At 41.6% G+C, this 17,176-nt stretch overlaps 1 protein-coding gene across 2 annotated transcripts in view; it reads right to left on the bottom strand.

Moving 5' to 3' along the window:
* dapk2b (death-associated protein kinase 2b) overlaps positions 1-17,176 on the bottom strand; it is a gene marked incomplete at its 3' end in the record, with an annotated part of 47,767 nt that overhangs the window by 17,969 nt on the left and 12,622 nt on the right. For both annotated transcript variants that reach the window (XM_084334530.1, XM_084334529.1), the window contains exons 3-5: positions 4,527-4,748; positions 2,564-2,702; positions 1,035-1,164 (exon numbers count right to left, since the gene is read on the bottom strand). In XM_084334530.1, coding sequence (XP_084190656.1) covers positions 1,035-1,164; positions 2,564-2,702; positions 4,527-4,748 — 491 coding nt within the window. The remainder of the gene's footprint in view (positions 1-1,034; positions 1,165-2,563; positions 2,703-4,526; positions 4,749-17,176) is intronic.

The raw sequence follows: 17,176 nt of genomic DNA, 5'->3' as shown, positions 1-17,176 counted from the left end.
CATTCAAGGGTACTACGACTATGCTTGCACCTCATGGTACCAAAGCACCTCAAAGGCGCTAAAAACAAAATTACAAACATCTCAAAACAAACTGGTCAGACTACTGCTTGACCTTACTCCTAGAACCCACCTCACCCCTGCCCACTTTGACAACCTAGAATGGCTTAGAGTAGACGACAGAGTACAGCAACTTGCAATGGGCCTGGTCTACAAGATACATTACACGACCAAGGTATCCATGTACATGTCAAAATACTTCCCAAAGGTCAGTGAATACCACGATCACAACACCAGAGGGAGCTCCACAAATCATGTTAAACCCAGATTCGGCTCAAACAAGGGACTAAACACGTTTCGCAATTATGCCACATCAATGTGGAACGCCCTACCCAAAGCTGTAAAGGAATGTGAATCACTACCCACTTTCAAAACCACTCTCAAAGAACACCTACGGGAGACTGCAATTCGAAACTGGCCCATGTAAATGTCCTAACCCAACCCCCTCCAATGTACAGTAAATGACCAAGTATGGTTTTGTCAATATTCCAATGTACAGTTTTGCTTGTACAGTTGTACAGTGTTCCCCACCCACCCCTCCTACCCAACCCCCCTTCCCCACCCCACCCCACCCACCCAACCACCTCCAATGTACAGCCCCCCCCCCCACCCAACCCCATCCCACCTACCCAACCTCCCCCAATGTACAGTTTCTACATCAAATGTATATACTCTTTTCTGGACTCTTTTTGTATCACAAACAGTACTGTATTTGCAAATCTGGTATGTCATAAATGTATAGATGTAGCAGTACTGTCTATCTGTATGTCATGTATGTCATATGTCCTGATGAATTGAAAATGGGGGACCCTGATGTAAACAAGACGAAAGTCTTTCTCTGGTCTGCATCCCCTTAACAATTGTGTGTATTGACCTGTACTGTATTGTACCCATTCTGCAATCGGTTAATTAAAGTTTTCAATCAATCAATCAATCAATTCAATCAATCTCTCAAACGTTGGGTTGATAATACTTGCCGACAAATTCAGGTGTGCCAAAAATGTTTTTGAAGTCTGCTCCAGCTACTATTTTATGTGCCAGCCCAAAGTCTATAAGTTTGATGCGTGGGAGAGGGGCGTTCTTATCCAGTAGCATGATGTTTTCAGGCTGAGGAGAAGAAGAGAAGACAGAGGCAGTCAGTCAACAGATCTGATAGACAATACAGAACAGTGACCTGTTCATACTGACCTTGTAGCAGACATTAAAGAAAAACATAGACATTTTCAATATATGTCAGTCAGGGCCTGTTCTAGGCATAGGCAGTATAGGCAAATGCTAAGGGCGCCACCACCCAGAGGGGGCAACAAAAAGAAAATAACTTTTTTTTATAATAATTTTTTTATTTTATTTTTTTTTACTAATACTACTAGTTATTTCGAAATACTGAAGTCTTATCTATAGTACAGTTCCAACATTTATAACAATCCCATGGAAAATGAGTGTTTTACAATGGCTCATTCATTTGGATGGCAAGTGAGAAATTCTCCAAACAAACAACTTCTTCGTCTTCTTCTCTCCCTTTACCGTATGGAACAGAATAAACTGTGATGCAAGGGGGCAACAGATAAAATCCTGCCTAGGGCAGCCAATTGGTCAGAGCCAGCCCTGATGTCAGTACATGGGCATAAAAACAGTGGATTTATTATGGTAGTCTATAGTATATTACCATGGAAAGTGCAGAAGATGTCAGATATCTTGCCAAAAGCAGGTTCTTTCATCAACATTCTCACAATTCATTGGCGTAACTGCAGTCCTGCAATTATTGAATATAAAAGTCTCAAAACAATGTTGACTCAGTGGACAGTCTGCATTGCTCTTGAGTGAAGAAACACCCCCATGTGTTCCACAGGAGCGTAACGTCCACTTGGAACTGACAGTGTTGTGAGAGACAGAGCTTTGGACGGGTGACTCAAGTGAGTGGGCTCTGACGACCCAAGTCTCTCTCCTCGTCAAACTGAAAGCAAGAGCGTGGAAGACGGAGTGCTAGAAAAACAGGATGGCGATTATCAGAGAGAACAGTGTGTGGGTGACGTCTCGCTAATGGAGGGGAGATAACGGCACAGTGTCTGTCTTGAGAGCCTGGACTCGAGCCACAGTGCGCAGGAAGTAGGTGTGTGATCAGAGCGGCTAACCACGTTCTACTGTTGATGACATTTTGCATTTAGAGCACTGATGTGGCCATATATGGTGACACAGGGGATTATAACCTTTACCCTGTCGTGTGTGACTTCTTTTTTGTTTTTGCAACATTCTCTCCGAATTCTATCCTGGAAGTCTTGAACTCCATAGCTTTCAATAACCGGTGGGCGGTCGGTCATTATCATTAGAATGTTCAAGCCTCACAAATATAATCACATAATGTGAGGTCAGAGCACACGTGAAAGGGTTACATTCCTGCAACCATACTTCCGTGGCAAACCACAGTAATATATTATTATTAATATATATCACCCCCCACCCCCCCCCCCCCCCATACTACATGTTACTTGGTGGAAGAACTACATACCTTGAGGTCGAAGTGTGCTATCCTTTTGGAATGGAGGTACTGGACTCCATCTAGGATCTGTTTGATGAACTGTGTGGCCTCTTCTTCACTCAGAGACTCTTTCTGAGCCAAGAAATCGAACAGCTCTCCTCCAGACACTCTGTGTGAGAGAGAGAGAGAGAGAGAGAGAGAGAGAGAGAGAGAGAGAGAGAGAGAGAGAGAGAGAGAGAGAGAGAGAGAGAGAGAGAGAGAGAGAGAGAGAGAGGTAAACAAGTCGCTTTTTGATACTGTGTTTGACTTGGCCTATCTCAAACCGTGCCCTGCCCTCTCTTCTTGATCCTCCAATCACAACTGTTACTTCCCTCAGTTGCGAGAGAGAGAGAGAGAGAGAGAGTCATACTCATGGAGTCATACCATGGGGTCCAATAATCCGCAACACGAAAGCTCTTAAACACAGCATGTAGATCCAGTGGGCAGGGTTGAAGGAAAGGAAAGGGAACTCTTTGTTATGTACATTTTACATACTATTACACCAGCAATGTATCCTCGGCATCTAACCCGTCCAAACAATTTAAGAGACGTACAGCAGGCAGCCAGAGTCCAGCGCCAGGGGACCCGCTCCTCTTCTAATGCCAGGAGTCTGTACCCAGCAGGCACGTGTCTTATAGTATGGGCGGAAACTAGGCTAACCAAAGGAAACCCACACGAACATGACATGCAAACTCTAAACAGAAAGGCCTCAAACCCAGGCTATGTCACCTTACATATCTTTACTTCTGGAAAACAATGCTTTCCTGTTTTAACCCTTTCACTACCACACTACAGAAGGTTAAGTTAATTTACATCACTGAGGAATCCTCTGACAGTCAGATGGGCATCCGCTCTGAAATATTATCACACGTTGGCTCTCTCTTGCGTTCTCACAGGAAAACATAAAAACCATTGATGAGCTAGCAGTGTGAACAACGTGTGATTCAGCACAGTACACAGCATGTGACTATAGTGTACCAGCCTGTCAGGGTCAGGGTGCCATTCAACCCCTGCTTTGATTGGATTGAACTTTCAATTAGTGTTAATTGGGACCTCACTGTTCCCAGAGGGCACGCTCTGTGGCCTCTCTCCCTCCACCCCAACCAATATCGCAGCGAACAAGGGGTCAGCAAATTACCTATGTACAGATAAGTAAACAAGCACACACACAGGACAGATTGTTCCTAGCAACTGACAGGCACATAGTATTGATCTGGGACATGGATCTGAACATGGAAGCGGAGACGGTCCCGGACCACTAGCCAACTTCGGGAGAGGTGTTTTTGACCAGGCTAGCTGGTCTGTATCCTATTCCATTAATTTGTGCTAATAATATAATAATAATAATAATAATAATAATAATAATAATAATAATAATAATAATAATAATAATAATAATAATAATAATAATAATAATAATAATAATAATAATAATAATTATTATTATTATTATTATTATTATTATTATTATTATTATTATTATTATTATTATTATTATTATTATTATTATAATTATAATTATAATTATAATTATAATTATAATTATAATAATAATAATGATAATAATGATAATAATGATAATAATGATAATAAAAAATAACTTCACACACAAATCTTTAAGGTCATTCCGGACCACTTCTCCCAGAGTTTCTCTACTGAATCTATCTTCTTGTCTGAGTCCGGAGAAGACAGTAAGCACATTTCCCATAATGCTGCCGTGTTGCTTTAAGTTTAACACTAATTGTCGAGTGTAAGGGAAGGCCCGCAATGGAAACAAGCCTATGGCTTTATTGTGTTTTTTAATCCTATTGGTAAATGGTGGGCTGATATGTATACCTGTTAAATTGTATATGTGCTATTCATTTAAATCAATAAACTATTCAATCAATCAATCCAAAATGGAGCGAGTCACTGGTGGAGTATACTATATTACTGTTGTGATGTAGTAACTCACAGTTCCAGGATGAGCACCACATCTGTGCGGTTCTCGTACACGTCATGCAGCCTCACTATGTTGGGGTGTTGGATCTGCTGCAGGATGTCCACCTCCCTCTCTATCTCCTCTCTCCTCACTCCTCGTCTGCTACCTCGACTTAGCCGCTTCTTGATGAACTTGGCTGCGTACTCCAGGCCCGTACTCTTCTCGATGCAGCGCTTGACGATGGCGAACTGCCCGCTGTAGACACAAAACAAGACATCAGTTCTTCTGACCTCATCAAGGAATTAAAGGGCAGCTGGAGCCTGGAATGGATGGACAAACAATAGCTGTGATGTGATGTCACATCTTACCTGTGCAACGGTATAGGTTAACATGATGATGTCACACCACTTTTACATATTTTTATGTGTCTATGTTATGTCTATGTGATGTGTTGTGATGGCATGTGTCTTTACGATGTCTGTATGATGCATGTGATTGATTGATTGAAAACCTTATTGCAGAATGGGTACAATACAGTATGGCTCAATACAAAACAACTGTTAAGAGAATGCAGACCAGAAAAGGACTTTCGTCTTGTTTACATCGGGGTCCCCCATTTTCAATTAATCAGGACATTTATGACATACAAGACATACAGATATACAGAACTGTGTAGTAAAAAGAGATCATAAAAAATATATACATCCGAAGGGAAAGAAACTGTACATTGGTGTACTGTACATGTCTGAACACTTCGTTCCCCTACCCCCCTACAAGGACCACACTGGAAATAAGCTAAGTCTATCCTTGGCAGTATTCCAGACTGTGCTTCTGTCACATGTTATTTATATATTGTCAAAATAAAATCAATCAATCAAGCTAATGCTAAGCAGTCATATAGCCTAAAGCCTGGTTTCTTTGGCTGGGACCCAAAATGATTGTTGTGGGCCTTCTTCTAGTGGGTCCCCACGTGACAGTAGTATGTTAAGCATTGTCAAGGACACCTCTCACCCCAATCATGGACTGTTTGCCCTCCTACCCTCCGGGAGACACTACAGGAACCTCCAGCCCAGGTCAAGCAGACTCAGGGACAGCTTCTTTCCCTCATCTCTGTGCCACATTGACAGCCCCCCCCCCCCCCCCCCCATATAAACTCTGAACTCTGACTCCAATGCCTACACCCTAGGCTCTGTTACCCATACTGTGCGACTCTGAACTCTTCTGCATATACTCTATATACTCTATACTTTATTTATTTATACCTACCTACCAACTGCTTTCGCTGTCTACTCTGTATGATAGCGTGTACAACAGTGCTGAATATACAGCATATTTACACTTATATATTTATATCTATATATTTATATCATATACATATATATATATATATATATATATATATATATATATATATATATATATATATATATATATATATATATATATATATATATATATATATATATATATATATATATATATATATATATATATACACTTGCTTGTACATCTGCACATAACCCTTAGATCTGTATGATAGCATGTACTATATTGCTGTATATACCATATATATATTTATTATATTATTTATATTATATTATTTATTCTCACCGCATATATATATATATATATATATATATATATCCTCGGCCTGTACTTACCTGCACATAGTCCTTTACTATATCTATATCTGTACATATCCTACTCTTACTAGTTACACTGTTGGTAGTAGTAGTCATACTGTCTCTATTTATATAATACAACTCTGTACATACAGTACATACGTACATCTGATTAGCACTACACTCAGTAGTACTAACATGTATATCTTGTACCCAGTTTAACCACCTGTACATTGTATATTGCTGTTGCACTTTACTGCTACATTTGCACTCTGGTTGGATGCCAAACTTATTTTCGTTGTACTGTAGCATACTTGTGCTGTATAATGACAATGAGAGTAATCTGATCTAATGATATGAGCCTGGCTAAAAAAATCTAATTTGCGTGCCTGACTTGAGAGGATTAAAGGAAGACGCCAACATTAGTCAGACAAGAAGATAGATACCAATTTCCTCTCTGTGCATTCAGTAGAAAGCTATGCGGCTGAAAGCTAGTCTAGCTTAGCACAAATTAATGGAAATGGATACAGACCACTAGCCTAGCTTAAAACTCAGAGAAAGGTGTTTTTGGCTAACAGTTAGGCTAGTGGTCCGTATCAGCTTCCATTAATTTGTGCTAAATTAGGCTAGCGTGCAGCTGGATAGCTTTCTACTGAACACACAGAGGGGAAATTGGTTTATATCTTCTTATCTGACTCTGGAGAAGACGGTAAGTGCATTTGCCATAATGTTGGTGTGTTGGAACCGTGACCTAAAAAGCATGGCTGGAGAGATGTGGCAACATATAGCTGCGCTGTTCCAATACATCTCTCAGTTCTTCATATGGTAACTGAACATCCTGTCTGTATCATCATGAGTACTATCAAGTATCAAAGTATAAAATTAATGGACACTCTCTTTGTCTATACACTCCTTATGAGTGAAAGTCAGGAATTAAATCTTGTCAAATGCCGTCTGAGAAGGAGTAGGACAGTGCAGAGTGACTTGTCTCCACGCCAGAAAGACAACAATCCCACAGTGAGGCAAGTGAACAGTACTGCTCTCCTCCCACTCCTACTGCGATGCTCCTGCCAAACATCTGATCCATACTCAAGAGGCTGTTCCTCTAGAGAAACTCCTAAATATTTCCCAACAGAGGTGTGGCTTAAAAACGCCTCTCTGGTGGATCATTGTGTCTGTCATCATCGGTTTAATGCTTTCCACATGGCTATGGATATGGACGTTATATGGTTATATAATGGGTGTGTAGATCTTTCACATTCTACTCTGTTTACTCAGCATGTCCAGGGCCAGTCAGTAAATAACAGTCCATCCTGACCTGACTGGGAGAGAGGAGAGAAATGTCTTACCCTCGTATTTGACACAACCAACGAGTAATATCTACTCATAATGGAATTAACATAGTGACAGTGAGACAGTGAGGAACATTTTCTAGTACTTTGTCACCTACAATTTTAACTACAATGTTGCGTGAGTGCAGCAGCCTGCAGGGCTTGTGTTATCATGCAAACACGGGTGATATCAGAGCTGACTAAGCCCTGCCACTCCTGCTGCTGCTTACAACATGCTTCCAGCAGTGGGCCGTGCGGTCCCGCCTGCTTGGGGCTCTTAGCTGTAACTGGGCCATCAGGCAGACTGCAGGCCAGAGAGGCCCTGGGTGGGGGAGATGCAGATGAATGTTATCGTTGATTTGACTTAAGAGGAGTAGCTACTAACCCGGAGTGTGTATTTAAACCACCGTGTGACAAAACAACCCCAGTGGGTGGCTAAAACACAAGAGGTTACAGGACCCTAGTGTTTTCTTATTGTTAAGCAATATGATTATTGGGGCGACAGTGGCTCAGGGGGTAGAGAGGTCGTCCGGTAATCCGAAGGTTCCTGGTTTGATTCCGGCTCCCTCCTGCGTGTCGAAGTGTCCTTGAGCAAGACACGTAACCCCTAACTGCTCCCGATGAGCAAGTTGGCACTTTGCACAAGTTATAAAGCGCTTTGGATAAGGAAATTCTGGTGCCCAAGTGGAAGCGGCCACCTTGTTTTTTTCAAGCCGAGTTAAAGAGTGAATGGAGAGAGAGAGAGAGAGAGCAGAGATAATTACAGCCAGCCATTTCCTGTGTTGTTGTGGACATGAGCCTCCTTAGGAAGATGTCAGGGTGACTGTGATAGGCTGTATCCAGGATAGCCTGTATTCTGTCTGGTACTATCAGGGCTAAGAATAGCTCTGACGGTGGCTCATTCTACACCTGCCATCTCTCTGCTGCCGGGGTGGAAGGAATGGCACCGCTGGGATGGACTGGGTGGAGGTGGTGGTGGGGGGGGGGGGTGCTATAGGATTAAAGGCCCCTGACGAGAGCAACACTCAGACAGATGCCAAGGGAGCATGACAACCACTGAGCTCATGTCCTTCATAGGAGCTCTGCACGTCCATTTCTATATCCCAACGAAGAGCAGAACCAGGATCCTGAATACTGTGAGAATGTGCTGTAAAATGCACTCATTGTGGCTAACCAACAGGAAAGTAAACACACAACCAAAAACCCCCAACATGATCTCATCCTGGGATTTTTTGCTAGCAAGACAACAAATTTGGTTGAGGGGGAGAGGGGGTTAGGCTGATTCTGAGTCTGTTTTGAGTGTTATTAGTAATGTGGTCACACTGGTCACTGTGAGGGGTGGTCTTGGACCTGCCCAGTAGGCTACCAGGGTTGCCATTGGCCACTGAGCCATTTCAATGGAGCATCACCCTAAAATAGAAATCACATTGTGTTATTATTGTGTAGCTCAGTTTTGCGTTGTGAGTGTGAAGGAGTCTCTCCTTACGCTGCATGTCAGAGAGACTGTGGTGATGCTATCATCAAGAGACTGATCCTGGAGCTGCATGTCAGAGAGACCGTGGTGATGCTGTCATCAAGAGACTGATCCTGGAGCTGCATGTCAGAGAGACCGTGGTGATGCTGTCATCAAGAGACTGGTCCTGGAGCTGCATGTCAGAGAGACCGTGGTGATGCTGTCATCAAGAGACTGATCCTGGAGCTGCATGTCAGAGAGACCGTGGTGATGCTGTCATCAAGAGACTGGTCCTGGAGCTGCATGTCAGGTTTTGGCAGGCAATTTCATTTTCCTAGCGGCAACGCTCAAAGGGGGTTTTCATTTTGAAAACTCGCCGGCAACAGTGCCATGTAATATGCGCGAGCCAGATACGGATACGGAGCCGTTCACGCCCAACGCCCATGCGCAGTAGACACCGACGTCCGCGTGCCCTTGATATGACAGATGATATCAAGTTTGTTGTCAACTTGTTTAAAGAAGACGTGTCCGGCCCATGGGGACATTAACGTGTGTTGTCGGGCCTTTAAATACATTTGATTTGATTTTATTTGATATCACAGAATGCTGCTACAAGACGCAAATATTATTGCTCAAGATGTAAAATACGCTAGTGAGCAGGGGAGGTACTAGTGAGCAACGCATGGAGGACAACCCGTCACTTTCAAACATTCTATCTGCTATTAATAAGATGAACAGCGGTATGAACGAACGATTCGCCAAACTGGAGATATCTTTGACATCTGTCCAAACCTTATTACACCAAAATGTAGCCCGAGTTACTGAAGCAGAAAAAGGAATCGCCGACCGTCTACCGCATCATCACGGCTTATCCCTCCCCTTTCCCCCCTTTTTTTTAATACTACCAGCGAGAAAAAAAAGGTAAATAAATAAGAATAAAAATAAATAAATTGTTCTCTTATTAAATATAGACTATGCTTGATTTTTCCTCTTTAAATGCAGCTCTAGAACCATAGCCTGAATTAAGGCTGACTGAAGATAGCCTATTCTCTTTAAAATTATTATTACAATACTTCTATTATTATTATATAAGCTTAATTTTCGTTATCAAAGCATTCCCTCGAACGGACGGGTATGTCATATGTATGTATATATATGCGTGTGTGTATATATATATATATATATATATATATATATATATATATATATATATATATAAAATTATTTCTACTCCCGGCTACATATTAATTTCCTGGTCTGGTCAGAGACATGACTTCATTTATTTGTTATTGCCTATAGCTACATAAGAGCGACTAGTATTATTTGATTGGAGTTTGAGCTGAAGCCTAAACAATATGTTTAGTTCTACCACCACTCCGTGTATTGCCCAGCAGCTTCACAAAGGTAATGCTTTTTTTAAATTATTTTCTATTGCTTCATTTGGGGAAGCGGGAGGATGGGGAGGTATGGGATCTGTTTATGTGTGTTATTGTGCTCTCTTACATTGTTCGTGTTTCACTCTATAAAGTCCGATTATGATGACTATCATTGTGCGGTTGAGAGTGTGCTGACCTACGGTGTGTCTGTGTGGTTCTCCAGCTGCACAAAGGCAGAGCAGGAGGCTCTACAGAGGGTGGTGAAGGCGGCAGGCAGGATCGTCGGGACTCCTCTACCAAACATCACCTCCGTCTTCACCTCCCGCTGCCTCCACCGCTCCAAATGTATCATCAAGGACCAGTCTCAGCCAGCACATCCCCTCTTTCAGCTCCTTCCCTCAGGGAGGAGATACCGGTCCATACATGCCAAGAGTTCAAGATTTAAGAACAGCTTTTTCCCCCAAGCAGTCAGACTGTTAAACGCTCATTGACTGTCCCCTCACGTGCACCATGCACTTACCTGGACTTGATAATCACTGATTACCACCCATCATGCACTTTATTATTTAAAATATTCTGTTATGTACAGTGTTATATGTGTTATGTGTTCATGTATGTATATATTGTACTACGGTCTGTGGGAGCTCCCCTGAAATTTCATTGTATACTGTGCAATGACAATTAAAAGTCTATTCTATTCTATTCCTAATCAGGCCCGGACTGGCCATCGGGAACACCGGGAGTTTTCCCGGTGGCCTGGCCTGCACAGATAAAAAAAAAATATATATATATATATATAGAAAAATTATTATTATTCTTTTATTTTCTTCAGGCCATTCTTTCTAGTTGTGGCAGCGCGATAGTTAGATAACCTAGGTGGGTGAACCTAGGTGGGTGGGGAACAACCAGGATTTCACTGTCTGCGACAGAGTTGGAGAACTATCTCTCTGACTCTCTCCCTCTCGCGGATCACACACACACAAATGGAGCCTGGCTGCCGCTTGTGATTGGTGGAGGCGGGACCAGGCGATACAACTGATTGACAGCGGAGGCGGCGAATGGAATGGCAGATGGCACTCTGCAGAATAACAGCCAGTGGGACTCGGGAGAGATAGAGCGAAAGTCAATTAACGTTGATGTCAAGATGGACAGTGGAAGAAAGAGAAAGGGTGGAGGAGAGAGGGATAAAACAAAGAAAAAGAAAGGCCCTTACAGGAGATGCTGCTAAATCTGGCAACATTTATCAAATGTTTTCTTGCACCAAGGTCAAGGGACCAGCAGGTTAGTCAGTGATAAAGAGAAACATGTGGATGTTAGCTAGCTAACGTTGAATGAATGAATGAATGAATGAATGAATGAATGAATGAATGAATGAATGAATGAATGAATGAATGAATGAAAACTTTATTTAACAGATTGCAGAATGGGTACAATACAGTACGGCTCAATACACACAATTGTTAAGGGGATGCAGACCTGAGAAAGACGTTTGTCTTGTTTACATCAGGGTCCCCCATTTTCAATTCATATTCATACGTTACCATGCAATGCATCATCTCCCCTGTCAAAAGCCCAATGTTAAATCTGCCAAGAAACAAATAAATAATTTAACCCTTGTGTCTGAAAACTAAAGTATTATACTATACCATATTAGGGGACTAAATTGAAAAACGCCATAAAAAGATTATATGTTGAAATAATTTCCCATTTTCTTTTCCATAAATATTTTATTCAACTTCAGCCCTGATCATAACCATTTTTCGTTTTTTTTGTAATGTCAGATTAAAAATGAAATACTCCCACTTTTCTGAAAGGAGTTGTTAAATCTGACATTACAAAAAACAATATGTGGTGGTTATGATCGGCGCTGAAGTTGAATAAACAATTTATGAAAGAGAAAGTCAAAAAAACTCCAAGATAATTAAAAGATTACACACCTTTGCCACATATATTGGCTACAAACATAATCACTGCAAAGTTATCAAAAAAATAAGAATCTGATCAGACACAAGGTTTAAGTTGTTGTTCCCTTTCTAATTTCCTCAAACACATCTAGTCTAGTTAATGTGATCAATATTATTTGACAATTGATGCTTTTTGTTGCAAATTTCAGTCAGTGAGCTCATACTTTGAGCTCATAATTTTATAGTTAAAATGATTGAGACAACGCAATCTTCTGTCTTCATTGTGCATGTATGCGTGTGCTCACCACACGCGATACATGTGTCACACTATTCTGGCAGTGGCTACTGTTATTATAGTATTGTTAATGAAAGGTCTGTTATTTAATGTTTGTGTAAAGGGCTATTTTAACTTTGGATGGGTAGTGGTGCTGGTGCATCAGTAAACTGAATCCCTATTCAGTTTACTGATGCACCACTACCCATCAAAAGTATTGTGTATTGTGCTCTTGCTCTGTTTGAATAGGTGGAGAGAGTGGTTAAGTGTATTATATAGAAAAATATGTTGTGCTCTTGCTTTTTTCTTTTTGAAGGTGGAGAGAGTAGCATTGCTAGTGCCACAACAGTTTTATTTGAGGTTCATAACAGTACATTGTACTAAGCAATTGTGATTGAGACAGCAATTGTTGTTTAGTGATTCACATGCACTAAAATTCACCAGAATGCAGGAAATTAAGTCTTTGTAACAAAAGTTTTCCTGGTGGGGGACTCCCAGACCCCCGCTTAAAAAGTGGCCTGACTGGGGCTATATTTCGCGCTATATCTCCCGGTATGAATTATTTCCCCAGTCCAGCCCTGCTCCTAATATCAACCCTATAGATGGGATGGTAATATCACTTTAGCCAGATTTAGATCATCTGACTTGCGCGTAAAAAGACGCTCGCCTGACATAACCGCATGTAACTCGAGAACCGATGAACAGATGGCATTCGAACGGCAACAAATATCGCTTTAATTCTGTAATTTATATGTTCGGCGAGAAATACAGCCCGAGCCTTCAGACGCTCGCAAAGTGCCGTGAGACTGAAACTGAAAAAGCCGGACATTTTCACTCGCCCGCTCTCTTTCCACGGTTAAATGTGACGGAGATATATAAGCGATATATCTTTACACTGTTTATTTACTTAATAGTCTTTTTATTATATGTCCTTTTATCGCGCTGTATAGACAGCGTGAGCCCACGCACCTGCGTATTGTAAATGCCAGTGTTGGAGCTGTGCTGGCCAGCGGGGCTCCACAGGGACGCGGGAAGGGGGGGTGCGGGGGGTGCTGCAGCACCCCCTCTCAATTATTGCAAAAAAATATATATATATAATTTTTTTTTTTTTTTTTATGACAGTATTTATATATTTGTATATACTGTAACTGTATAACTGTAACACTGTATATTATAAGTTTATCCTGCTCAAAGCACGTCACCATTTTAATATTGTGTGTATTGAGCCGTACTGTATTGTAGCCATTCTCCAATCTGTTAAATAAAGTTTTCATTCATTCATTACACTACTGTATGTACACAATCATACGTGTAAAACCGAGTAGATTTTCGAGTGATGACAGACTGTCACAGACTGATTGAATGACAGGTGAAACAACTAATTGTATTCACCTCCCGTCTCCCGCCCTTCCCACGCGCCACGAACCACTGAGCTACATTTACATTTTACATTTAGTCATTTAGCTGACGCTTTTATCCAAAGCGACTTACAAATTCTGTACGACAAGCCATCAGGAAGGGCACAACTCTATCAGCTGAGTAACAATGTTCATCAAAGTGTTGAGTGCTACAGTGTAGGTTAGTTTATTAGGACAAGTGCATGACAGTATGGTTAGTTAGGGTTAGATTTTTTTTTTCTTTTTTTCTTTTTTTAATTCAGCAATGTGATACAGTGCTTGCGCAGTCAGTCGATTTGAGCTAGTAGTCAGACTTTGCTAGCACAGAATGTCTCACTCGCAGAAAAGAAAAATATCAGATTTATTTTCGAAACGTCCCGCCGGTCCCAGTGACAGTCCCACTAAATCTGATAAACGTCAGAGAGAGACAGAGACGACAGGTTCAGCCTCAGCATCAGGTATTGAAGAGTTAACTGAGTCTGTTCCCCTATACCCCCCCTCGGGCGCCAGGGGCTTCCACTGAGGGGTGATGCAAATAGGGATGGGGTGTTATGGCAGCTCATGATGGAAAGAGTGCGCACCGAGTCTGATCCCGAGTTGAAGAATTGGCTCCAAAAGAGAGACAACTGGATGTCCAACAACATCCAAAACGAAATCTTACAGCTGCTTGCCCATGATATTCAGCGACAAATTAGAGGCAAAGCATCCAAAAGCCCAATCTTTGGCTTGAGCGCTGACGGAACCACTGATGTCACTCACTGGAAAAGAACAATTCTCGTGTAATATACAGTTAGCCGATGACAAATTGGAAGCTCAGAACTTCTTTTGGGGTTTTTACAATGCCCGGCCCAGACACAACAGCCGAGACGCTGTTTTTGTGTATAAAATACTTTTACGCCTCGACCTGCCCATGGAGAGGCTGATAGGATACTGTTTTGACGGGGCCAGCAACATGTCTGGGGGGTACAGGCTAGACCAGGGGTTCCCAAACTTTTCAGGCCGCGACCCAAAAAAAACGGTGTCAGAGAGCCGCGACCCCCACTATTATAGGAGGTAAAAAAAAATATTTTAAATGGAAATGTATGGTTGAAACATGCAAACGTTCAAACGCACACACACTAATAAGCATTGGAGGCTTTTAACCAGGGCCGGACTGGGGAAATCATTCAGGCCAGGAAATATAGCCCCAGTCAGGCCACTTTTTAAGCAGGGGGTCTGGGGGTCCCCCACCAGGATTTTTTTTGTTACAAAGACTTAATTTCCTGCATTCTGGTGCAGGCATTTTTTTTATTTGTACCCTTTAAATGCCAGTGTTTGTGATGGCATCACAACTTATTGTTAAAAAACAGGCTAGCATATGTATGATTAGCAACAACACAGATTTTTATGGATTTTCAGTTTTTTGTAATTGATAAATACAATATTTTATTCAACTTCAGCCCTGATCATAACACCACATATTCATTTTATAATTCTAACCCTTTAAATGCCAGTGTGTGTGATGGCATATATTTGCAATATATCAAATGCAAAGTAAATTTTTCTGGGGGGGATTATTACAGGCTAGCATGTGTCAATGATTAGCAGTTTTTCGTAAGGATCCCGCCTCCACCAATCACATGCGGCTCCCTTTGTGTGTGTGTGAGAGCAAGAGAGAGAGAGAGAGAGAGAGATAGTTCTCCAACTTGTGTGAGTTGCAGTGATCTCCTGGTTGTTCCCCACCTAGGTTATCTAACTATTGCGCTGGTGCAAATAGAAACACTGGCCTGGCCTGCTTCTAAGTTCAGTGGCCTGACCACAAAAAAAAAAAAAAAAAAAATCATCTGGCGACCCCCCAGCACCCCCTGCCGTTTTATAGTTCCCGCGTGCCTGGCTCCACACACTCCCGACCGAGGCGCACACACAAATACCTCCCGCGCATACAGGAGACAAACGACGTCTAACTTGCCTGCCAATACACAACGTTCTGAAAGTGAAATGAAACGAAATCGTTTTGCCTTTAATGTAACCGCAGCCTCAGTACTCGTGGTCAATGTCTTATCCACTGCTATAAGTGCTACATTTAAACAAGAGTCATTTGGATGTAACAGTTCAAACACAATTTCCATCAACCCACAAAGTCGACCACTAATTCACTATCAATGGATGACTCTTGATGACATCACAAATTGGAGTGAACTCTGATTTCCAGTTTAGGGAGACAGTATTCTGTGTTTAAAGGCACACAACAAGAGTTGTCGTGTAAACAGCTTGTTTTTGTTTACATTCTTCCAAGTTCCACCCAAATAGACAGAGTCTTCCGCTGTTGTTCTATAGTCTACAATCTCCACATACATCCTACCTCATATAACTTGTTGTTGTTCTATAGTCTACAAGCTGAATACATGTCCTACCTCGTATAACCTTTAATCCTTTCACTACCACACTACAAAGGGTTAACACTTTCACAACCACACTACAGAAGGTTAATCCTTTCACTACCACAATACAAAGGGTAAATGCTTTCACTACCACACTACATATGGTTAACCCTTTCACTACCACAGTAGTTTGTTTTGGCAGTCTGAGAGTTGTATGTTGAGTTATTTTTTTTGTGGAGGAGATTTTCAGTTTTGCAGGATTTTTGGAGAAAGCATGGCTGGCACTTAAGACAAAACACATTATATCCTACATCATTTTATATGAATTCCTCTTGTTTCTTTGAGGTACATTGTTTACAGCTTGTTATTGTGTTTTATTTAGTTTTCTTTTTTGTGGCCATCTTGGTCTATATGATCACTTATGTGTACGTGTCTTGTAAGCCCATACATTGGATACCTGTTGGGGGAGGAGAGGGGTTCAACTGTTAACTTCCCACACATAGTTTAAAAGTCATTACAGCCGTTTGAACCAATTCATTTGTTAGCTCCCTATCTGTGCTGCCTGTCATTGCGATTGCTAATCTTATCCATGATACAATACTGTATCAGTGAACAGTTTACTGTAATAGTTTAGGCTTTAGATTTTAGGCTTTAGTCTACTCAGTTTTATATTTCAATCAGCCAGGGTCTATAAAACATTCACTTAACCCCAGTTACTATCATGAATATCCAGTTTATGCCAGGACATTAACTCAGGGTGAGCCTGTTGCTACACACACACACACACACACACACACACACACACACACACACACACACACACACACACACACACACACACACACACACACACACACACACACACACACACACACACACACACACACACACACACACACACACACACACACACACATTACACATAGGGGAGGAGAGAGAGAGAGAGAGAGAGAGAGAGAGAGAGAG

This window comes from Notolepis coatsorum (genome assembly GCF_963971535.1).
Source record: "Notolepis coatsorum genome assembly, chromosome: 18".
NCBI lineage: Eukaryota > Metazoa > Chordata > Actinopteri > Aulopiformes > Paralepididae > Notolepis > Notolepis coatsorum.
The sequence above is the reverse complement of the archived record's forward strand: the minus strand, read 5'-3'. Positions and strand labels throughout refer to the sequence as shown.